This window comes from Bombus impatiens, unplaced genomic scaffold (genome assembly GCF_000188095.3).
Source record: "Bombus impatiens unplaced genomic scaffold, BIMP_2.2 scf_0359, whole genome shotgun sequence".
In the NCBI taxonomy this organism is placed as follows: domain Eukaryota; kingdom Metazoa; phylum Arthropoda; class Insecta; order Hymenoptera; family Apidae; genus Bombus; species Bombus impatiens.
Window position 1 is genome coordinate 86,458 of NT_176778.1, and position 17,002 is coordinate 103,459.

The 17,002-nt window shown below is 36.7% G+C and overlaps 2 protein-coding genes across 22 annotated transcripts in view; one reads left to right on the forward strand and one right to left on the reverse strand.

The window, feature by feature from the left end:
* LOC100740144 (repressed by EFG1 protein 1) overlaps positions 1–8,943 on the forward strand; it is a 38,391-nt gene extending 29,448 nt beyond the window's left edge. For all 9 annotated transcript variants that reach the window (XM_024367735.2, XM_012385793.3, XM_024367736.2 and 6 more), the window contains 6 exons: positions 1,297–1,477; positions 5,504–5,638; positions 5,973–6,124; positions 6,235–6,604; positions 7,175–7,364; positions 7,824–8,943. In XM_024367735.2, the coding sequence (XP_024223503.1) occupies positions 1,297–1,477; positions 5,504–5,638; positions 5,973–6,124; positions 6,235–6,604; positions 7,175–7,364; positions 7,824–7,981 (1,186 nt within the window). In that variant the 3' untranslated portion in view covers positions 7,982–8,943. The remainder of the gene's footprint in view (positions 1–1,296; positions 1,478–5,503; positions 5,639–5,972; positions 6,125–6,234; positions 6,605–7,174; positions 7,365–7,823) is intronic.
* A 2,461-nt stretch (positions 8,944–11,404) lies between these two features.
* The window catches only part of LOC100740867 (potassium channel subfamily T member 2), a 200,840-nt gene continuing 195,242 nt past the window's right edge, over positions 11,405–17,002 (reverse strand). For 10 of the 13 annotated variants that reach the window (XM_033320796.1, XM_024367730.2, XM_024367729.2 and 7 more), the window contains one exon: positions 11,405–16,206. In XM_033320796.1, coding sequence (XP_033176687.1) covers positions 15,310–16,206 — 897 coding nt within the window. In that variant the 3' untranslated portion in view covers positions 11,405–15,309. The remainder of the gene's footprint in view (positions 16,207–17,002) is intronic. The other 3 variants (XM_012385789.3, XM_033320797.1, XM_012385786.3) reach the window with 2 other exon arrangements.

The window sequence follows — 17,002 nt, forward strand, 5'->3', positions numbered from 1 at the left end:
TTCTTAAGAACCATTCCTTTCGAAGCTACAACTTTAATCAATTCGGAGAATGATTTGATTTTAAGAAGAGATTTAACGGGCCTGGTACACGGAACTGAAGATTTGACAAACAGCTGGTAAAATTCCGATAAACGCAACGAAATTAGAGAGTTTATCGGACATGTGTTAAATCCACGTGAATCTGTGATTCGTTCGACGATGGAATTCCAACGAACTATCAAAAGACGTGTCGCGCATATGTTGCAGGCAGTGTGAACGCTTTAAGAAAAACAGACAAGGATCCTCAGCACGTAGCGAAACTTGTGACGAATAATTGGAAAGGCGAAAGCGGATTAAGCAGAGAAATAGCAGGACACCGAAGACTAAACATTCGTTGCGGGAATCGAATAATTTCAAACGATTAAGCGACTTAGCGAACTTTCCATTTAAGCCTTTGGGAAAGATGGTATTTTGAGAAAATGTTTGCCTACGAATCTGCAGAATTGCTTGCCATGCTTTTCGCTTTAAGTGTTTGTCGAGTCGGGTGATATAAAAATAACAAAAATGTATGATTCATGGATTAATAGCTGGAACCGAGTTTCTTTTTCTTGTTCATCCATTTTTCAACTTTAGTCCACTCGTTTCCAAGAAAACGATTTTACTACCACCACACTCTAGCGAAGAATTTTCGAAACTGCATCGTACGAGTATCTTCAATTCCAGATATATTATAAATAAAATTTCTAATCTAAAGAGGTCAATATAAACGTAGCATAATCTACAGATAAAATTTAGAATTAGAAGTTGACGTGATAAACAAAGTTGATTCGTGAATTCTACAACCCCGTATATATTCAATTTTTTCCTATATTAGTCATGGTCGTTCTTTAAATTATTGTCTTCGTGTTTACCATACAACACGTATGCATACTCGATTATCGGAATTCTCGTGAAATTCAAACAATCAATTTCTCACTCCGATTAGCTTGTACCCCGAAAAGAATGGTTCTTTAAATATATCCAATCAAAGCTCCTTTCAATGCACAGCTGACTTGTACGCTGCTACGAATACAAACGGTTCAATCACACTGCTTTTTGATCGAATCCATTGAGATTCAACGTACGTCGAAGCTAAATCGCCGACAGCTTGAAACGCCGGCGACACAACGCAACATAGACCCGTTGTTTCCGAGGAAACCTTTCATAGAAGTTGCTTGTCTAAATCTGTGCACCGCTAGCCGCGAGTGTCACTGCCTCAAATCTGAAAGGCTCGCTGTGCTTCTGCATCGAGCGTATAATCGATTTACTGATTTTCAGGTCGAGGACGGATTCGGTGAGATCGAAATCTCCTTTGACAGCGTCGCCAGCGTCTCCAGGGCCACTGTCGAATTCCTTGCACGGCAGTTTCCACGGTAGTTTAGGAAGCGACGGCATGTCTTGCAGCAGTGCCAGGTCATCGTCGGCCTCCCCCGACTCTGCAAGATATTCGTCGACACCGGTAAATATATTTTTCTATGATCGATCGTATTGCGATCGAAATTCTGCTTCTAAAGAATTTTCTGTTATATAAGAAGAATAGAAAGTTACACGATTTTGAAATACGAGGGTGGAATTCCATTCGAAGTGGAACTGCTTGTGAAACAAAATTTTAGTTAGCGTCGAATTAAACGAATTCCTGTTTGTTCGCTCCATCTATCAAACAGTATATCTTTGTTATACGCAGAAAATAAATTTAATCAAATTTCATTTTCTATGATAAATCACAGACAATGGAGAGAGTCGATTAACTCTTATTATACAAATTCCAGTTATACGAACCGCTTGTCCTTCGATTCAGATAAATGAATTTCTACCGTATAGAAACTTAAATGCGAAGTAAAAGTTGAACATTTATTTGAAAGTGCATTAAATTCTTCTTGCAAGTATCTCAAATGGAAAAGTTCCCATATGTCTGAGATACCTTACCTATGTACTGGTAAAAGAGTTACAGCGAGAATGTCACGTAGTAGATACAGGAAATCGTGAAATTAACAAATTACCGGTTTCTCCTCACGTCGTTTGACTTATTTCGCGATAGTTTGAACGTTTCGCACGTAAGGCGAGACATTCGAACTTCAGATATGATAGTCTACATAAAATTTATTATAAGAATACGACAGAATAATGGTTCAAACTGTTACAATAGACTGTGTCGAGTGCCGATTTTGGGAAGATTTATATACCAAGGTTTTGGGTCCTATGGAGGGGTTGTCACCCCTGCGCCCAGCGCCTGTCAGAAAGCGCCTATCATGTTACTGTCTTCTGGGTTTGGGACACTATCTGGTTATTGTCTCAATGGCTGTGCCCTGCAGGATATTTGGGAGACGTGGTTATCCTATTATCGTTTTACGAGCTTGCGACAAAAACATAAAATCAGTCCTTGGGCAACATAGTAATATCTTTTTATCCTTCTGAGATGTTTTTCAGGCTTACACGGTATCGATCTAGAATTATCTTTTCTTTTGTAATACATAATTCTCCATACTTATATACGTATATAAACCCAGACGTTAACTTTTAAATTAGTACATTTACATCCAGTCCATTAATTGCATTCCTTAAACCCTAATTATCGCAACATATCCACAAACTATCGATATATAAATCATCCCTTGTCAAGAAGAAAAGGAACGGCGATTTCATTTTCATTATTCATCGTCAACGTGGACGAAACGCGTGAAAATCGAAACGAAAAGGAACAGACAAACACGCACGAGTTACCGTAATCGGTTACCGTTTGAAGGGTTAAACGGCGAAGTAAATCATCGTCACGCGTTCACGCGATCACGTGAATCCTAACTCCGTGTGTAGACGAGCGAGCGACATCGGGGTACGTTGGCATCTGTCGATGACTCAGGATCGTTCCCTTTTCGAGAGACACGTCTAGTGAACGGCTGTGCATAACGCCTCGGGAAATCGTTACTCTCGCAATGATGACTAATCGTCTTCGAGAGTCGAGTTCGCGTGCTGTGTTGATTTTTCTCGGCTCGCTTTTACACTTTGCGTCCATCCGCGCTGTTCTTCTATTTGTTCTATTTAATCTTCTATTTATTCCTTGTACGCGAGGACACTGTGCTCTCGTTTACTATGACTCGCGCGCAGATCGAAGAGAAACAAGTATAAATAGGAAATTGGCAGGGGGTTGAGTTCTCTCGAGACTCGTCAACTACTTGATTTCGGACGAGGTTTCTCATTTCCGCATAGAATAATTGCGTTAGACAAGGAGGGTGGAAAATAAACTAATCTAATTAGAGTAGATTAGAGTTTGGAGCTTTTTGAACTTTCGCGTCATATCGACAGATATAACATAAGAATTAACAACCACCAAAACCCACTAGTTATTCGATTACTTGACACGACGGATCAGATTCGCAGGCTAAAAAGCATTACCTTCTAGATTTAAACATTAGATAATCAAACATACGATAATCATTTATTATTCATGTTATAGTACCACGCCAGAATAATTTAATTATAATTCTCAAAGAGAATTGATTGTAAACTACTTCCAAATAAAAAAAAAAATATCGGCAGATGCATCGCGCAATTGTAGAGGAGCGTGGTATTTGTTGTTGAATTAATTCGCGATGAGTCTACATAAATTCGTACAGTTTCAATTGCTAGCATTTTAAACGATAATACTACGTTTCTACGTTTTATCAAAATATTATATTTTATCGCAAGTTTGTAGCGAATCAAGGTAGAAAAGTATTCGCAAGTATTCAAGACCTACAAACTTGTTCTACGTCTTTGCTATTACTCCCATTTTCCATAGTTGGATAGTAGAGAACCTGTGATGGAATTTACCTTATTTTTCATTCATTTTCCCCACAAAATCAGTGTTTTATTCTAGAATCTAGAAGAATCTAATCAGAACCAAAATCTAGGACGATCTTCAACGTCTCGTTGCACTTCTATTTACACCATTTGTCTTGTCAGCATCCGTGGCCGCATTAATCAAATGGCCAACGAAGCGTCGCGTGACATTTGCGCGGAAATTAAAAATACGCAACGACCGGTCGATAGTGCATGTTGGACAAAAATATATCTGAAGTTGGCTTTTCTTCCGGCTATCGACCGATAAAATTAATTACTATGCCGCTGTTAATCATATAAATCTTTCCGTTTAATCGTTTCAACTTGAAAAATTACATAGATCCGTAGATCGATTACCGGGTCTCTTCTTATACTTGTTAGTTGCGGAGGAGTCGAAGCTAATCCGAAGAGAAACGCGCGACCGGAAACCCCAACGATAGAGGAGGACGTGCCGATTTTACGATAGCTTGCTTCCTGACTGTCGTGTGCTGGAAATGATCGCGTTACGATAGCACGATGGGAAATCATTTCTGCCAGTCAGTCTACTCCCCATTGGATATTCCGCATCTAGGTTATTAGGGACGTCACCGTCTTTATTGCTGGCTGCATTCGCGCGATCGCGTGATTTCGCTTTGACCGTAACGTGCACGCGTGCACATATACAGGGTGTGACAAAAGGTTGATTCGTCGTGTTATTTATGAGATAGATTTATCTTAATTTAGATAAAGTGCAGCTTGATTAATAGAAACTCCGGGTTAAGCCTTTAACAAGATTAAGCGAATGTTGCATCAGTGTAATCTTTCATTTGTAACTCTTTTCAGTTAATTTAGATTATTAGATACGTCGTTTAATGTTGTGCCTATGGAAGGAAATTCCAGGTATGTGCTTCGTATAATTATTTTTCGTCATTACTTCGTCTTTTTATCTAGACTTTAGAACCTTGGCAAATTCCACGAAAATGAAGTATTTCATTATAGAACTTTGACAAATTATCTTTTTGTTTTTAGACATTGACATTTTGGCTTTTGCAATCGTAATTAGTACTTTTGTAATTTTGTTCGAGTTTTGCTATTAACTGCTCGCCATTAGGGAACGATGCTGTTGGATTAATACTTTCAGTATGAATATAACCGATGTGGGAAGGTTTTCTTTTCTATAGACCCTGTATATGCACGTACAAGGAAAACGGCTATAATAAAACTGCGATCGTATTGCTATTCTCTAATTGCAATAGCTGTTTCAGCAAATTAAAGCGTAGGAACGTTTGCTTTGAGACGATCAGAGGGCGCGATGTTTTACGAGAAGGAATATTAAATTAGTTTCGGTTATATAAATAATTTTCGTGAGGTCAATAACCTCAGAATTAATTGGAGTAAATATCAAACTGGAATAAACCTTTTGCACAACGATTTGATATTACTGATCAAATTAGTTATATAATTAAAATATCTTATTCTTTTTAACTCTGTACCAAAGCATCGCGAACCCGATAATAGAGGAGACTTTTCTCTAGCTCTTGAAATCGAAGAAAATATTTGATATTCCGTGACTGAACGCAATCTTGATTTTATTTGCTGTGTATTTTATTTTTAAAAGGTTTCATATTGTTGTCCTATTTATATCGCACAAACTTTGTCTATCACGCGGTATTCTGTCTGTGTGTTGTAGATATCAAAGACTGACACACGTAAACCATCTGTGCGCAGATTGGGACCTCCTAAGGAATTTATCAACGTTTGCATCGAGACGCACAATTTGTATCGCGCTAGGCATGGAGTACCACCTCTTCGTCTCAACAAACAGGTTATTTCCTCTTCATGTTTATCGATAAATAAACTCGGCTGGTATATGTATATATATATAGCTGAATAAATTAAATCTTGCATCAGCAGAATCTACGGTATTTAAAAATATTCCCTATCGTATTAAAACGTATCGTATATTTAATTATTTCCTTAAAGATTCGTTGTTTAAAAAGAATATTAATACACCCCTTTTCGTTTCAATATCAAGTACAGTATGATGATACTTCGTAGAATATTTTAACAATTTTTTCTTTATAAACTTGAAATTTTATAAAAATTGTAGCATAGAACCGTTCAACTCTATATTTCATATTTCCTCTCTTTGTTTGCAGTTATGTAAAACAAGTCAGGACTGGGCCAATATACTGGCGGCTAGGGGTAGGTTAGAGCACAGGGCAAACATAGATTACGGTGAAAATTTGTACTGTATGTGGAGTTCCAACCCGAAGACTATCGTAGGTGGCGAGGAGCCGGTAAACGAATGGTAACTATATAAAATTTACGTTCAATGAACTCGATGTAATTGATGGTAAGAATCGTGATAGCGATGTGTGGCGTCCACCTTTCTAATTTTATTACACATTTTATTCACAGGTATGCGGAAGAGGCGCAACATCAGTACGGAAAGGAGCCCACCACCCTAAAAACTGGCCACTTCACCCAAGTCGTGTGGAAGGACAGCACCGAGTTGGGCGTTGGAATGGCCAGGAATCGAAACGGCGAGGTTTACGTCGTTTGTAATTACAATCCAGCGGGAAATTTCTTGGGCAGCTTCACGGAGAACGTCCTACCTCCAGGAAGTCCGAGTCCTACTAAAAAAATCACCTTTTTAGATCCTAAATCACATTACACGTTAGACGAACAAGCGTGGCAACAAGAGGCTCTAGTCGTTCACAACGAATACAGAAGGAGACATCGTGTCCCAGACATGAGGTTAAGCGTAGAATTAATCGCTGCTGCTAAGGTAACACTTTTTACTCTATTCTGTTGGATTGATCGTAATTGTTGAACTCTGATTTTGATATAATCCTTCGTAAACATAAGTTGCTTATAAGCTTCGAACTATTTTATTGACGTTAATATCAAATAAGAATAGAAACTTTTAAATAGTTAAATTAATAAATCATAAAGCGAAGATTTTCAATTTCTCCATTAATCGTTGTTTCGATAATCAAGATTCTACTGTAACGTAATATTTTTTCTATGATTTAACAACTTTTGACTTGTATTTAACAACGAAACATTTTAGCAACGTTAAATGTATTTTAGCTATATTTTTAACTATTAAATTTGATATCTGTTCATAAAAAGATTCATTTTTAAAACGTCCTATTGCAAAAATAATATTTTTTGCTTTGTAGTGCTAGACTTTATCAACAGTTCGGATCAGCAGTTCGTTCATGATGCTTTTAATTTACGTAATTGTAATTTGTCTGGAACTCCATGCGGTCATGACTTAGCTAGTTTGCAATTGATCGTGCACGGATGGACTCAAGAGTAACGCTCGATTACGAATTTTTTCCTCTATCTTCAGGCGTGGGCGAACACGTTGCTGAACACGAACAAGCTGATTCCCCAGTCGACTTCTCCGTACGGGGAGAATATCTACTCGATGCAGTGTTCCGATCCGAAGTTGATTGTACCAGCACGAGAAGTTGTTTCCAAATGGTATTCCGAGAGGAAGGATCACAAGTATGGAACGGAACCAAAGGTCTTAAACACATGTACGTAGCAAACGTACAAAAGCTAATTTATCGATTATCTTCACCAATAATATTGCTAGAAGTAATTTATTAAAAATATCGATCAACGAAGGCTGTCTAGTTTCTAAATAGTACTAATGTATATTTTCTTGCTGTTTAATCGTTAACTTTGTAAGACAATTTTTGCTAAAGTAAGCGTGTCATATTTTATAAACTATTAATTTGTAATATTTTTATATCTAGCAACAAAATTGATATACGCTAATTTCTTGCGAGATAATAAATTCTTTACAAAATTTAAGAAATTATACTTTTTGATGGTACTCCTCTGTTACCGTTTCAATGACAACGATCAATTCTTTTTAACGTAAATTGCTGCATTTTCTATCGATTTTTTGAAATTTATAATAACAAATCGAGACATTAAATGTACAAGACAAAATTACGATTGTTAATAATTACCTATTTCTTTTTGTTTAGGTCATTTCACACAGATCGTTTGGAAAAAGACTGTCGAAATGGGTATAGCGATGGCTAAAAGGGACGGAACCTGTGTGATAGTGGCGTGTTACCATCCGAGAGGTAATATCGTTGGTCAGTTCACGGAAAACGTGTTGAAGCCTGTGAAGAGCCACTAGGTTAGTTCGTTAGACGAATCTGCCCACACTTGTCGATACTGTATTTAAGCGATGTATTTATAAACTCATGAATAGCGACAATACACATAATATATGTATATATAACAACACAGATGTGCATACACGTAGAATAAATGAAAACATTCCACGTACTACACGAATTCGAAACATCTCGTCTGTTTTATTAATCGTCGGTAACATAACATGGCGTTATGATATTGAATCCTAAACGACGATGACCACAAGATGTGTATGTACGCGTTTAATCTTTGAAGATCGGCTTCCGTTTTGAAAAAGCAGACTGTGACATTGATATCACTTTTTTAAAAAGAATATTTCAATCTCACTGTTATATAGGGGAAGAAGATATTAATTTGGTATGATGATAGTTTCTAGTTTTTTTTTTTTTGACATAAGTACTTTTAGTACTTTCATTGCTATTTTGATAAGTAAAGGAATAGAAATTATTTTTTGTTAAACAGCCGGTTGTCAAGGAACCGAAGAGTAACACGATAGTGATACGTAATTTCTTACGGATAAATAGTATTAATAAAAAAGAAATTGTCAGAGACTGATCGTTCCTTCGCTGTTTACCTCAGAAACATCACGAAGCGAGACATACCTGTAATTTTTCTGACAATACAACTACGGATAGAGTGTAGTATCGAATCGAAAGTATCTTCGTTATTTAAAAAACACATAACCATTATGTAACACTTTCTTTTCACTTCGAACAAACAAAACAAATTATTCAAGAACTATCAACTCAAACATTTACATCGATTAATATAAAATAGTTAGATTACAAATTACTAAACATGTTTCAAGCACATTCCTAAAAAGAAGAAAATGAAACAGACATTTGTAATACAAGTTTTCACTCGATCTACGTTACTCTAAGCGATGAAATGAATGGAATTGTACGTTCACGAAATAAAATGCGACGTATCAGAAGGAAACGATGTTACTGCTTTATAATAATTTATTTATAATAAATTTACATGCACGCATCGCGTGACAATGTGTCACGTGGTATATATATATATATATATATATATTTATATAGATATAGATACATTCTCTCTCTGTTTTTCTGTTCTTCTTATTTTACATTACATACAGCCGTTCGTAGTTCCTTTCGTGGTCAAGGATTAACTTTTTAATTCGTATGTTGTGGAAACGAGCTCGACGACACTGAAAACACCACGCCCTCGAGATTCGTACATTTCATGTTCCCTTTTCGATCTTGTCTGAAAGGAAAATAATTTTTTCACCGAAATTTTTATGCTTTGCGAATCGATCAGAAAAGGGAACATGTCCTTTCACGGCGCATACCGTACGATACATCGAATGGGAATAGTTTCTTTAGTTTTTTCAACGATTTTATACAGTTCGGGATTTGTTTTTCTAATTAATTGACAGAACGACAACTGTGCTATAAAATTTTAGGGTATCTACGAATGAATTAACAATCAAGACACGATAGAAATTAATTAAATACGAGAGATATGATCTATATTATGTTGCTTTTGCACTGAATGTTCGATAATTTTGAAATACAGGTGAAGTAATGTTTTAAAATGATAAAAGAAATTAAAGATATTGTTATAATTGTAACATTGAAAGGAACCACTACTTTAAATATTTTGTTGAATATCTTCATAAGATACTTATGAACATATTTTTCATGAAACATGAATACTTCAACCTATTTCATCTTTATAACATACTCTAAAAATACAAATACTTGAATATTATTCAGCACAGCACGAGATTTTTTTTTTTTTTTATAATAAAACATTAATGTAATTTTTCATTCTTCATTTGTTATGAAAAAATTCGCTCTTCGTCGTTATTTCATATTGCACGCGTAAATGACATTTTACAATCAAATTACACACATATTGTATGTTCTTTCGATCCTTATGCTATATTAAACGACGTCAAAGAGAAAATTTTCATCGAATTTTTCAATTAATAATCTAACTTTTTCATAGGAACAGAAGATATATCAAATTATCACTTTTAAGAGAAACGATGTCTTAATGACATTAATTTCTTCGATATATTCGATTGCTTAAAGCAATGATTAAAATTTTATATAAAAATACGATAAAACAGCTTATAATAAATATTTTCGTTCACGATTTGAAAATTAAATTTGGACTTTAGATTTAAATCTTTACGGACTAATTCTTCCCACTTAACTGGAAAAATCATTTTATTCTCAACTTCAAAGAATAAAATTGTAAAAAGAAGCACGATCAACGATACAATACTGTTTAAGCAACAAAATTTGCTCGAAATAAAAATAGAAGCAATCGATTTTGTAGAAAACCGAAAGATACTCTGCTACGAGGAATCTCGTTAATAATTTTACCGAACCTCGAGGTGAACGATACATTCATGAAAAAAAATTTCTTATTACAGCAGACTTGACATTATTCATTATGGACGCGTAAAAAATTCACGCGTAATTCTATAATACGCTCCACCGAACGTTATCCGCACGTTTTGTCTTCGAGCTCTACGTACAAATAAAGAATACAATTTCAACGCAATATCCATGAAAAATCAATTTACCGTGAATAAATTACTTTCAAGTACGCTCTGTATTTTTCACATAAAACGATGGATTACTGGTCAAACCGCGCGCTGTGTATCGAAAAAACGAGAAAATGTATATCGTCTCGATGTCGCAAGCTCGGCAGTTCGCTTTGTAATTTAACTCTCAGAACCCTTATGATCGACTAGAAATCGACAAGGAACTTGCGAAAGGGTTATCGATTCGAGGATTCACGCGCCGATAAATCAAGATTGTTCTTTGGTTTTTTTTTTTCTATGAAGACACGACGATAATTTTTTTTCTGATATATACTCGTCTGAAGTTTCTTAATATTACCGTAATATTAATCTCCATTGTTAACATAGCGATATATCCGCGAAATGTTCGTTCGCGTTCTCTCTTTGCTTTATTTTACGTTTACGCTACCGTTTTCTTTATTTCCCAATTGATCCTTCTCTCGTCTTTCTTCGTATTTTTCTTTTGTTTTCATTTTTTCAAAGTCGCTTGTTAATAAAAAATGTCACTTGCCCACTCACGGATACCAGAGTTTCGCGGTTTCACATCGTTGCTAATGTTTATACAAATGTTAACAGAATCATGGACAATCGGTTTTCTTATGTCAGACGTAACTAGGATTTTTCACATACACTCGAGGACAGTTTTACTTTCACATCGCTTTTTGTCGAACAACAACGCATAGTAATAACACGCTACTCGCTTTAGTTTCAGGTCACATTTGTTTTCGATCGATTCTATGACAATTAATCTATGTACACTGCTGAAAGAATGTCTTTCTGTTAGTATCTTATAGAATTTCGATTACTTTTTTTTTCTTTTATTATTAAATATATCCCGTATTTTTTTATGCTTTTATTGTTCTGTTTTTTTTTTTTTCGTTTTCACTTCGGTCGTTGAGTCGGTAAAGATATAGGTAGCAGAATCCCTTTAGTATCGAAAAATACAAGATTCACAGGAATTTCTCCCGCAAGAAGATTTCTGTCGAAATTTCGTAATTTTTGTTTCAATCGTGTTTGTGTATCATGTTTTGCAATTTCGTTTTCTTAACACGAAGCTATTGAGTTCTTATTTAATCTTCTAAAAAAAAATCTGAATTTATTTCACAAGTATCACCTAATATCGAACAGGAAAAAAGAATCATTTGCATAAAAATGTAACAATTTCTTTCAACTTCTATTCTTGTTCTTCAATTTCCCCTACAAAAGTGCATCTCTAAATTTTCGATTAATCGAATGTTCCATTAATTGATATATTAATCGTCGATAATCCACATTTCACTGCATCACGTTACAGAAGATTAAATAAAAACTTGCCACGTATGAATATTTATCACGAGTGCTACGAGCTTATCAACATCCATCGATGTCCTCGAACTTTGAAAAGCTTATACACGTGTTTTCATTCGTTACCACGTTATAGCTATACTTTTCGAACTTCTACATGCTTTCTGTCTTTTATTAAACTAAACGCTTGTAGAATCCTTCGCATCGAGTTTTCATAATCAGAGCATAACGTACAGATCTCTGGATTAACCAGAGACTCGTTTTCGTTTTCGGTGCTTTCATCGGTCGTTAGATCGTAGAAAATCATCGTTGAAAAATACCACGGCTGCGTCTCAAACTGTGTACTAAACTCTACGAGCCATCAACGTCGACGAAGATGGTCGATGTACGTAGACGGGACGGGTTTCGTTACGCTAATCAAGGTGAGAAAGACAGAGAGTTAATGAGCGAGAGAAAGTCAAAGAGGCTGAAAAAACGGGCCAGAGAAATATATCGAAGAGAGTGTAAAATGCTCGCGGCCAGATCAACGATTTATCGCTACAGAAAATTCATTTGCATATTTGGCTAAATAGAATAATGATTATGTGAACTATAAGGATTGACGGGGAGATCGATCGATTCGCTTCATTTATGCTCTATAACGAAAAATGCAGAATCTGTTTGGCTTTAATCGGGCTCGTGCTCGGAAAACGTTCCACGCTGGGCCTTTTACAATGATTGTTTTTGGAAATTGTTTCGTATTTCGATATAGTTCGATGAATTTGAGTAGTATACGAAATTCATCGATTATAGTATATTGACAATATTCTTCGACTAAGAACCAAAAGATGAAGCTAATCCGATCGCTGATAATCGAACGACAAAACGGGCCGGGCGTAGCGGAAGCAGCATCGAAGCAGGTACTCGATAAAATGACGTTTGGTCGGAGAAACGTGTAAATTGGTCGAGAAACGATTGAGTCAAGAAATATAATATATAGATACAATTAAGTCGTTACTAACGACGGCTACGTATTCACCTAACTGATTAAACGGATTGTCGAAACTTTACTCTCTTTTTTTTTCTCTTGATTCTTGTTTCTCTTTCATCGCTAAGAACAAACAATTCGTCTGATTAAACATTATAAACTCGAAGGACTTCGATAAAAGATTTCAACGAGGATTGCCTTGTTTCGAACTAATCATAAGAAGAGAAGTAAAGATCGCGTTTGCTTAAAAGTGAGTAACCTTCGTTCGATCGAATGGCAACTACAATTTCGACTAGACGATTATCTTTTGTGTTTATTAGTCGATTATTTCGATTATTTCGCAAACGTAGAACCAGGCTTACGGACCATTATAATCGAAGAATTTTTATCAAGCTTCGTTCAAATTACTCAGTTTTAGCTCAACTCTTATCCGAGTTCAAACCATTGAAAATCATTTTACCAATGTGAACTTGTCATTTACTTGTCAAAGCGAAACTTTATTCTCAATTCTTCGCTCTTATAGGTCCTATCCTGTTCATCTTCTCTAGACGTATAACGATCCTCCACCAATCGGTGTTTTTCTGAGTTCCTCGCATGATATGATTAAAATGGTCATGTATTTATATTTATAATCATATTTATAAGATATACTCTTGTCGTAAATTGGTTCTAGTATAAAATTATCTCACGTTCACCCCGAGAACGTGACTCTACGTAAGAATCGGGGTTTGCACTAGGGAGACGTTTCTTTCTTCTTACCTACTTCTGTCGGCTATCACGTGTGACGAAGGACAAGAATTTATTTTCTTCAGCGTTGTATACTAAATATTATCGTATATAAACTGTTCGTTTTACCACATACGGGCAAAAATCGTACATGCTGATACTTGTTACGTTGCTCAAAAAAATTCGTGTCAGTGTATATTTACGTGTTTTGTCATTTCTTTTTATCCGATAAAATGATAGCAAATTCAGAATCTACTAAGTATTCACAAACTCATGATTGAGTACAAAATAAGAGGTATAAAAGTACCTTACAAAAGGTACAAAAATGTTTACAAAAGTAAATGTCATCGTTGAAAATATTAAAAAATTTTACTATTGTATTGGACACTTATAAAAATCAAAATTATCTTGGTTTCGAACGTTATTAGTGGTAAAAAATGATACATAATTTATAACGTTAAAGTGCTAAGAGGTTTTCAATGCTTTTGTGTTCATAAATAAATTTCTGATTAATCTGCATGTGTGTCATATGCTCTAAACAATTTTATATTTATGTAATTTCGTACTGATATAAATTTTTGGGTTTCAATTTCTTATCGAACAAAAAGAAATTATACTATTTTAAATATTTAACGATAGAATTAATAATATTTCATTCAATTTTCAAATGTATCATGGAGTCGTTAAATCTTGTCCATCGTCGCAAGCTTTTTTCTTCTTCGTTTTAATAATTTCTCGAATTGATTAACTGCGTCACTGGACCTCTGGCACGCGTTACCGCGAGTTTCTTCATCTAGCATATACTCGTCGTCGTTTTGGATCGCTGAAAATTTCGATCGGATCCACGGAGGTCGGGACGCTAGAGTCGACTAGAGAGCAAAACGTTTTAAGAACATAGACCACTACACACGCCATGAGATATATCAATGGATATTGTAAAACGAAACTCGCAACAAATTGTGGTTGCTCGAAACGCGTGATCGCACTATCTACAAATAGAGAATTAGTATTAACATAGTATCGTACCTTCGTTGAAACAACTATACGTTGGTTGAACTGGGCATCGTTCGAACGAAATTTTCAATCGAATAACGCTTCTACATATGATTCAATTTATTTGTACTAATTTAAATAATTTAAAATTCGTATTAAACTTTGAAATTTTCAGTAACGCTAAATCAGAATTACGTATATATCGAACGAGAAGAAGTCGATAGGTTTATCAGAGATCAACCGATAATTTATCATTTGAACAAACGTAATTAGATCATTTGTTCGGCTAATTACGATTATGGCTTGTAACGATTACTTAATACGAGTCACGTTACAACGACTAACGCCCAGTTCCATCCAAATGTAGAAAACGAAGAATCAGCGTTCTGACGTATCACAGTCGCGACTATACGACGTCGCAACGCTTAGGTCCCCGATGGTTCGAGTCAAATATCTTCGTTCTACCATCGCCGCTAAGCTAAACTCAAACTACCAAAGTAGAACGGAGTAAAAAATTCTTCTAAGCTGTTCACCGTAATCATAAAAGTCCGGCCACAGTGTGCCATCCTCCTCTGTGACATTGAAACACCTTTGCTCTCCGGCCGCCTCGTAATTCATCGTTATCGTCACTACCATTTAATCCCACCAAAATCGTCGGCAATCAGGATGCTGAGAATCAACATCCCAACTAGTGATCTTGACGTGTCATGTGGGAACGCTACAGCCATTTGTTTCGCACCATGCCGGAGAACCTGCGTCCCCACATAAGGTTATATCATACGATCGTCCCCTGTATGTACTGAGGATCCTGCGTACCGCCTTGGATCTGCGGCGACTGTGAACCTAACGGGCCCTGAAGATTCGGAGGATCGTACAATCCACCTAGAGATCCACCTAGGCAAGGATCGATATTGGATCCCAGGGCAGCGGTCAACTCTGGCATAGAAGGCAGACCAACGTCCAGGATTCCTGTGTTGCTAGCTATAGCTGTCTGGGAGCCTTCCTCAGGTGGAGTTACTTCCAGACCAATGGATCCATTCAGCGCTATTTTAATCGGGTTGTGGTTCGAGGGATGCGACAGAGCACCTAAACCTATGTCTTCTAAACTGCTTTTTCTTCTACTTATCGTCAGTCCTTGCCTCAACGAGTTGCTACGTCTCAGCAGAATGTCGTCGACCACTCTCAGAGAATTGGAACGACCACGTAGAGCGCCAGCCACCGTCGGACTGTCTGGTAAGGACAAGGAATTCGATTTGGTGGTGCTCAACGGAGGAGCTCTTGGCAAACCGATTCCCGATCCTCGACGACTTCCTGCCCCAGCTCCCGGTAAACCGGCCGAAGCCACCGCTGCGCTCATTTGCGATACCAGTTGGGCCGAACAGAAGCTGATGTTGCTCTTCCTCCTTGAATTGTGTCGTTCGAAAGTCTTCTGCGCGGAGAACGGACTTGGTCGAACTAGGTACACGATGTCACCTTCCTCGAGCTTCAGATCGCAGCTGGGATTGATGATCACGTAGGAGAGGCTGTTTCGTTTCTCGGAGACGTCGTCGTAATCGGCTACTGGGAGGTTCAACGACTCCATTCGGGAATGGACCAAGTTGGCGATCTCGGCTCTCTCAATCTGCTGGGCGTGGTTGTCTCGTGCCTCGTCCCCGAGGCTTACGGAGTACTGCTTTGAAAGAAATGCGTGGATTTTAGCTTCGATTTTTGGAATGGCGGAATATTTTTAGAACGTACGAATAACACATTGTTAGTGCTTTTTCGGATAGATCATTGATTGATAAATTATTGGCGAATTGGACGATTCGTTGACACTCTTGTATCCTTTAATTCCGTTTATTTCATTCTATCGATTTCTTGATTTAAAAAGCACGTATTGAGGTGTATCGAGGAAATTTTCAAGCCACGATAATGTTCACGAATTAATTCATATTTCTGTCAAACAGAGTTCGTTTAATAGCAGTTCTACCGTAACTGCTCGATCTTCAAGAATCACCTCACGTATAAAAATGAAAGAGCTAAATCGAGTAATTTGGTAACAACTTCAACCATTTGCCAAACGTTTATCAATCACCGTCCATCCAACGTCAAAAGGTCAATCATCAAAAAATTGAAGTGTGAGTGCTCTCGATGCTCGATCGAGAGGTCAATGTAGGCGGTGAAGACGAACAGAGAGTTCTTGAACGTTCACAGGCCGGAAGCCACTGACTGCTTTGGTACACTGGGCATGCGCACTGCAATATGGTGAGTTTTCTTTTTTTTTTTTTTTTGAACACCAGCGAAAGAAGAACCAAGGCGTAGAATGGAGCGATAGAGAAAGTAGTATACGTGATAGAATAGATAGAAAGGGGCAAACAGAGAAAATAGAGATGCGGCGTACGGGGATTATATAAAGAGAAATAGTATGGTGAACAATATACAACATAGAAGAAATCGATCGAGAGAATAAACGGCGACCAGACAACGTC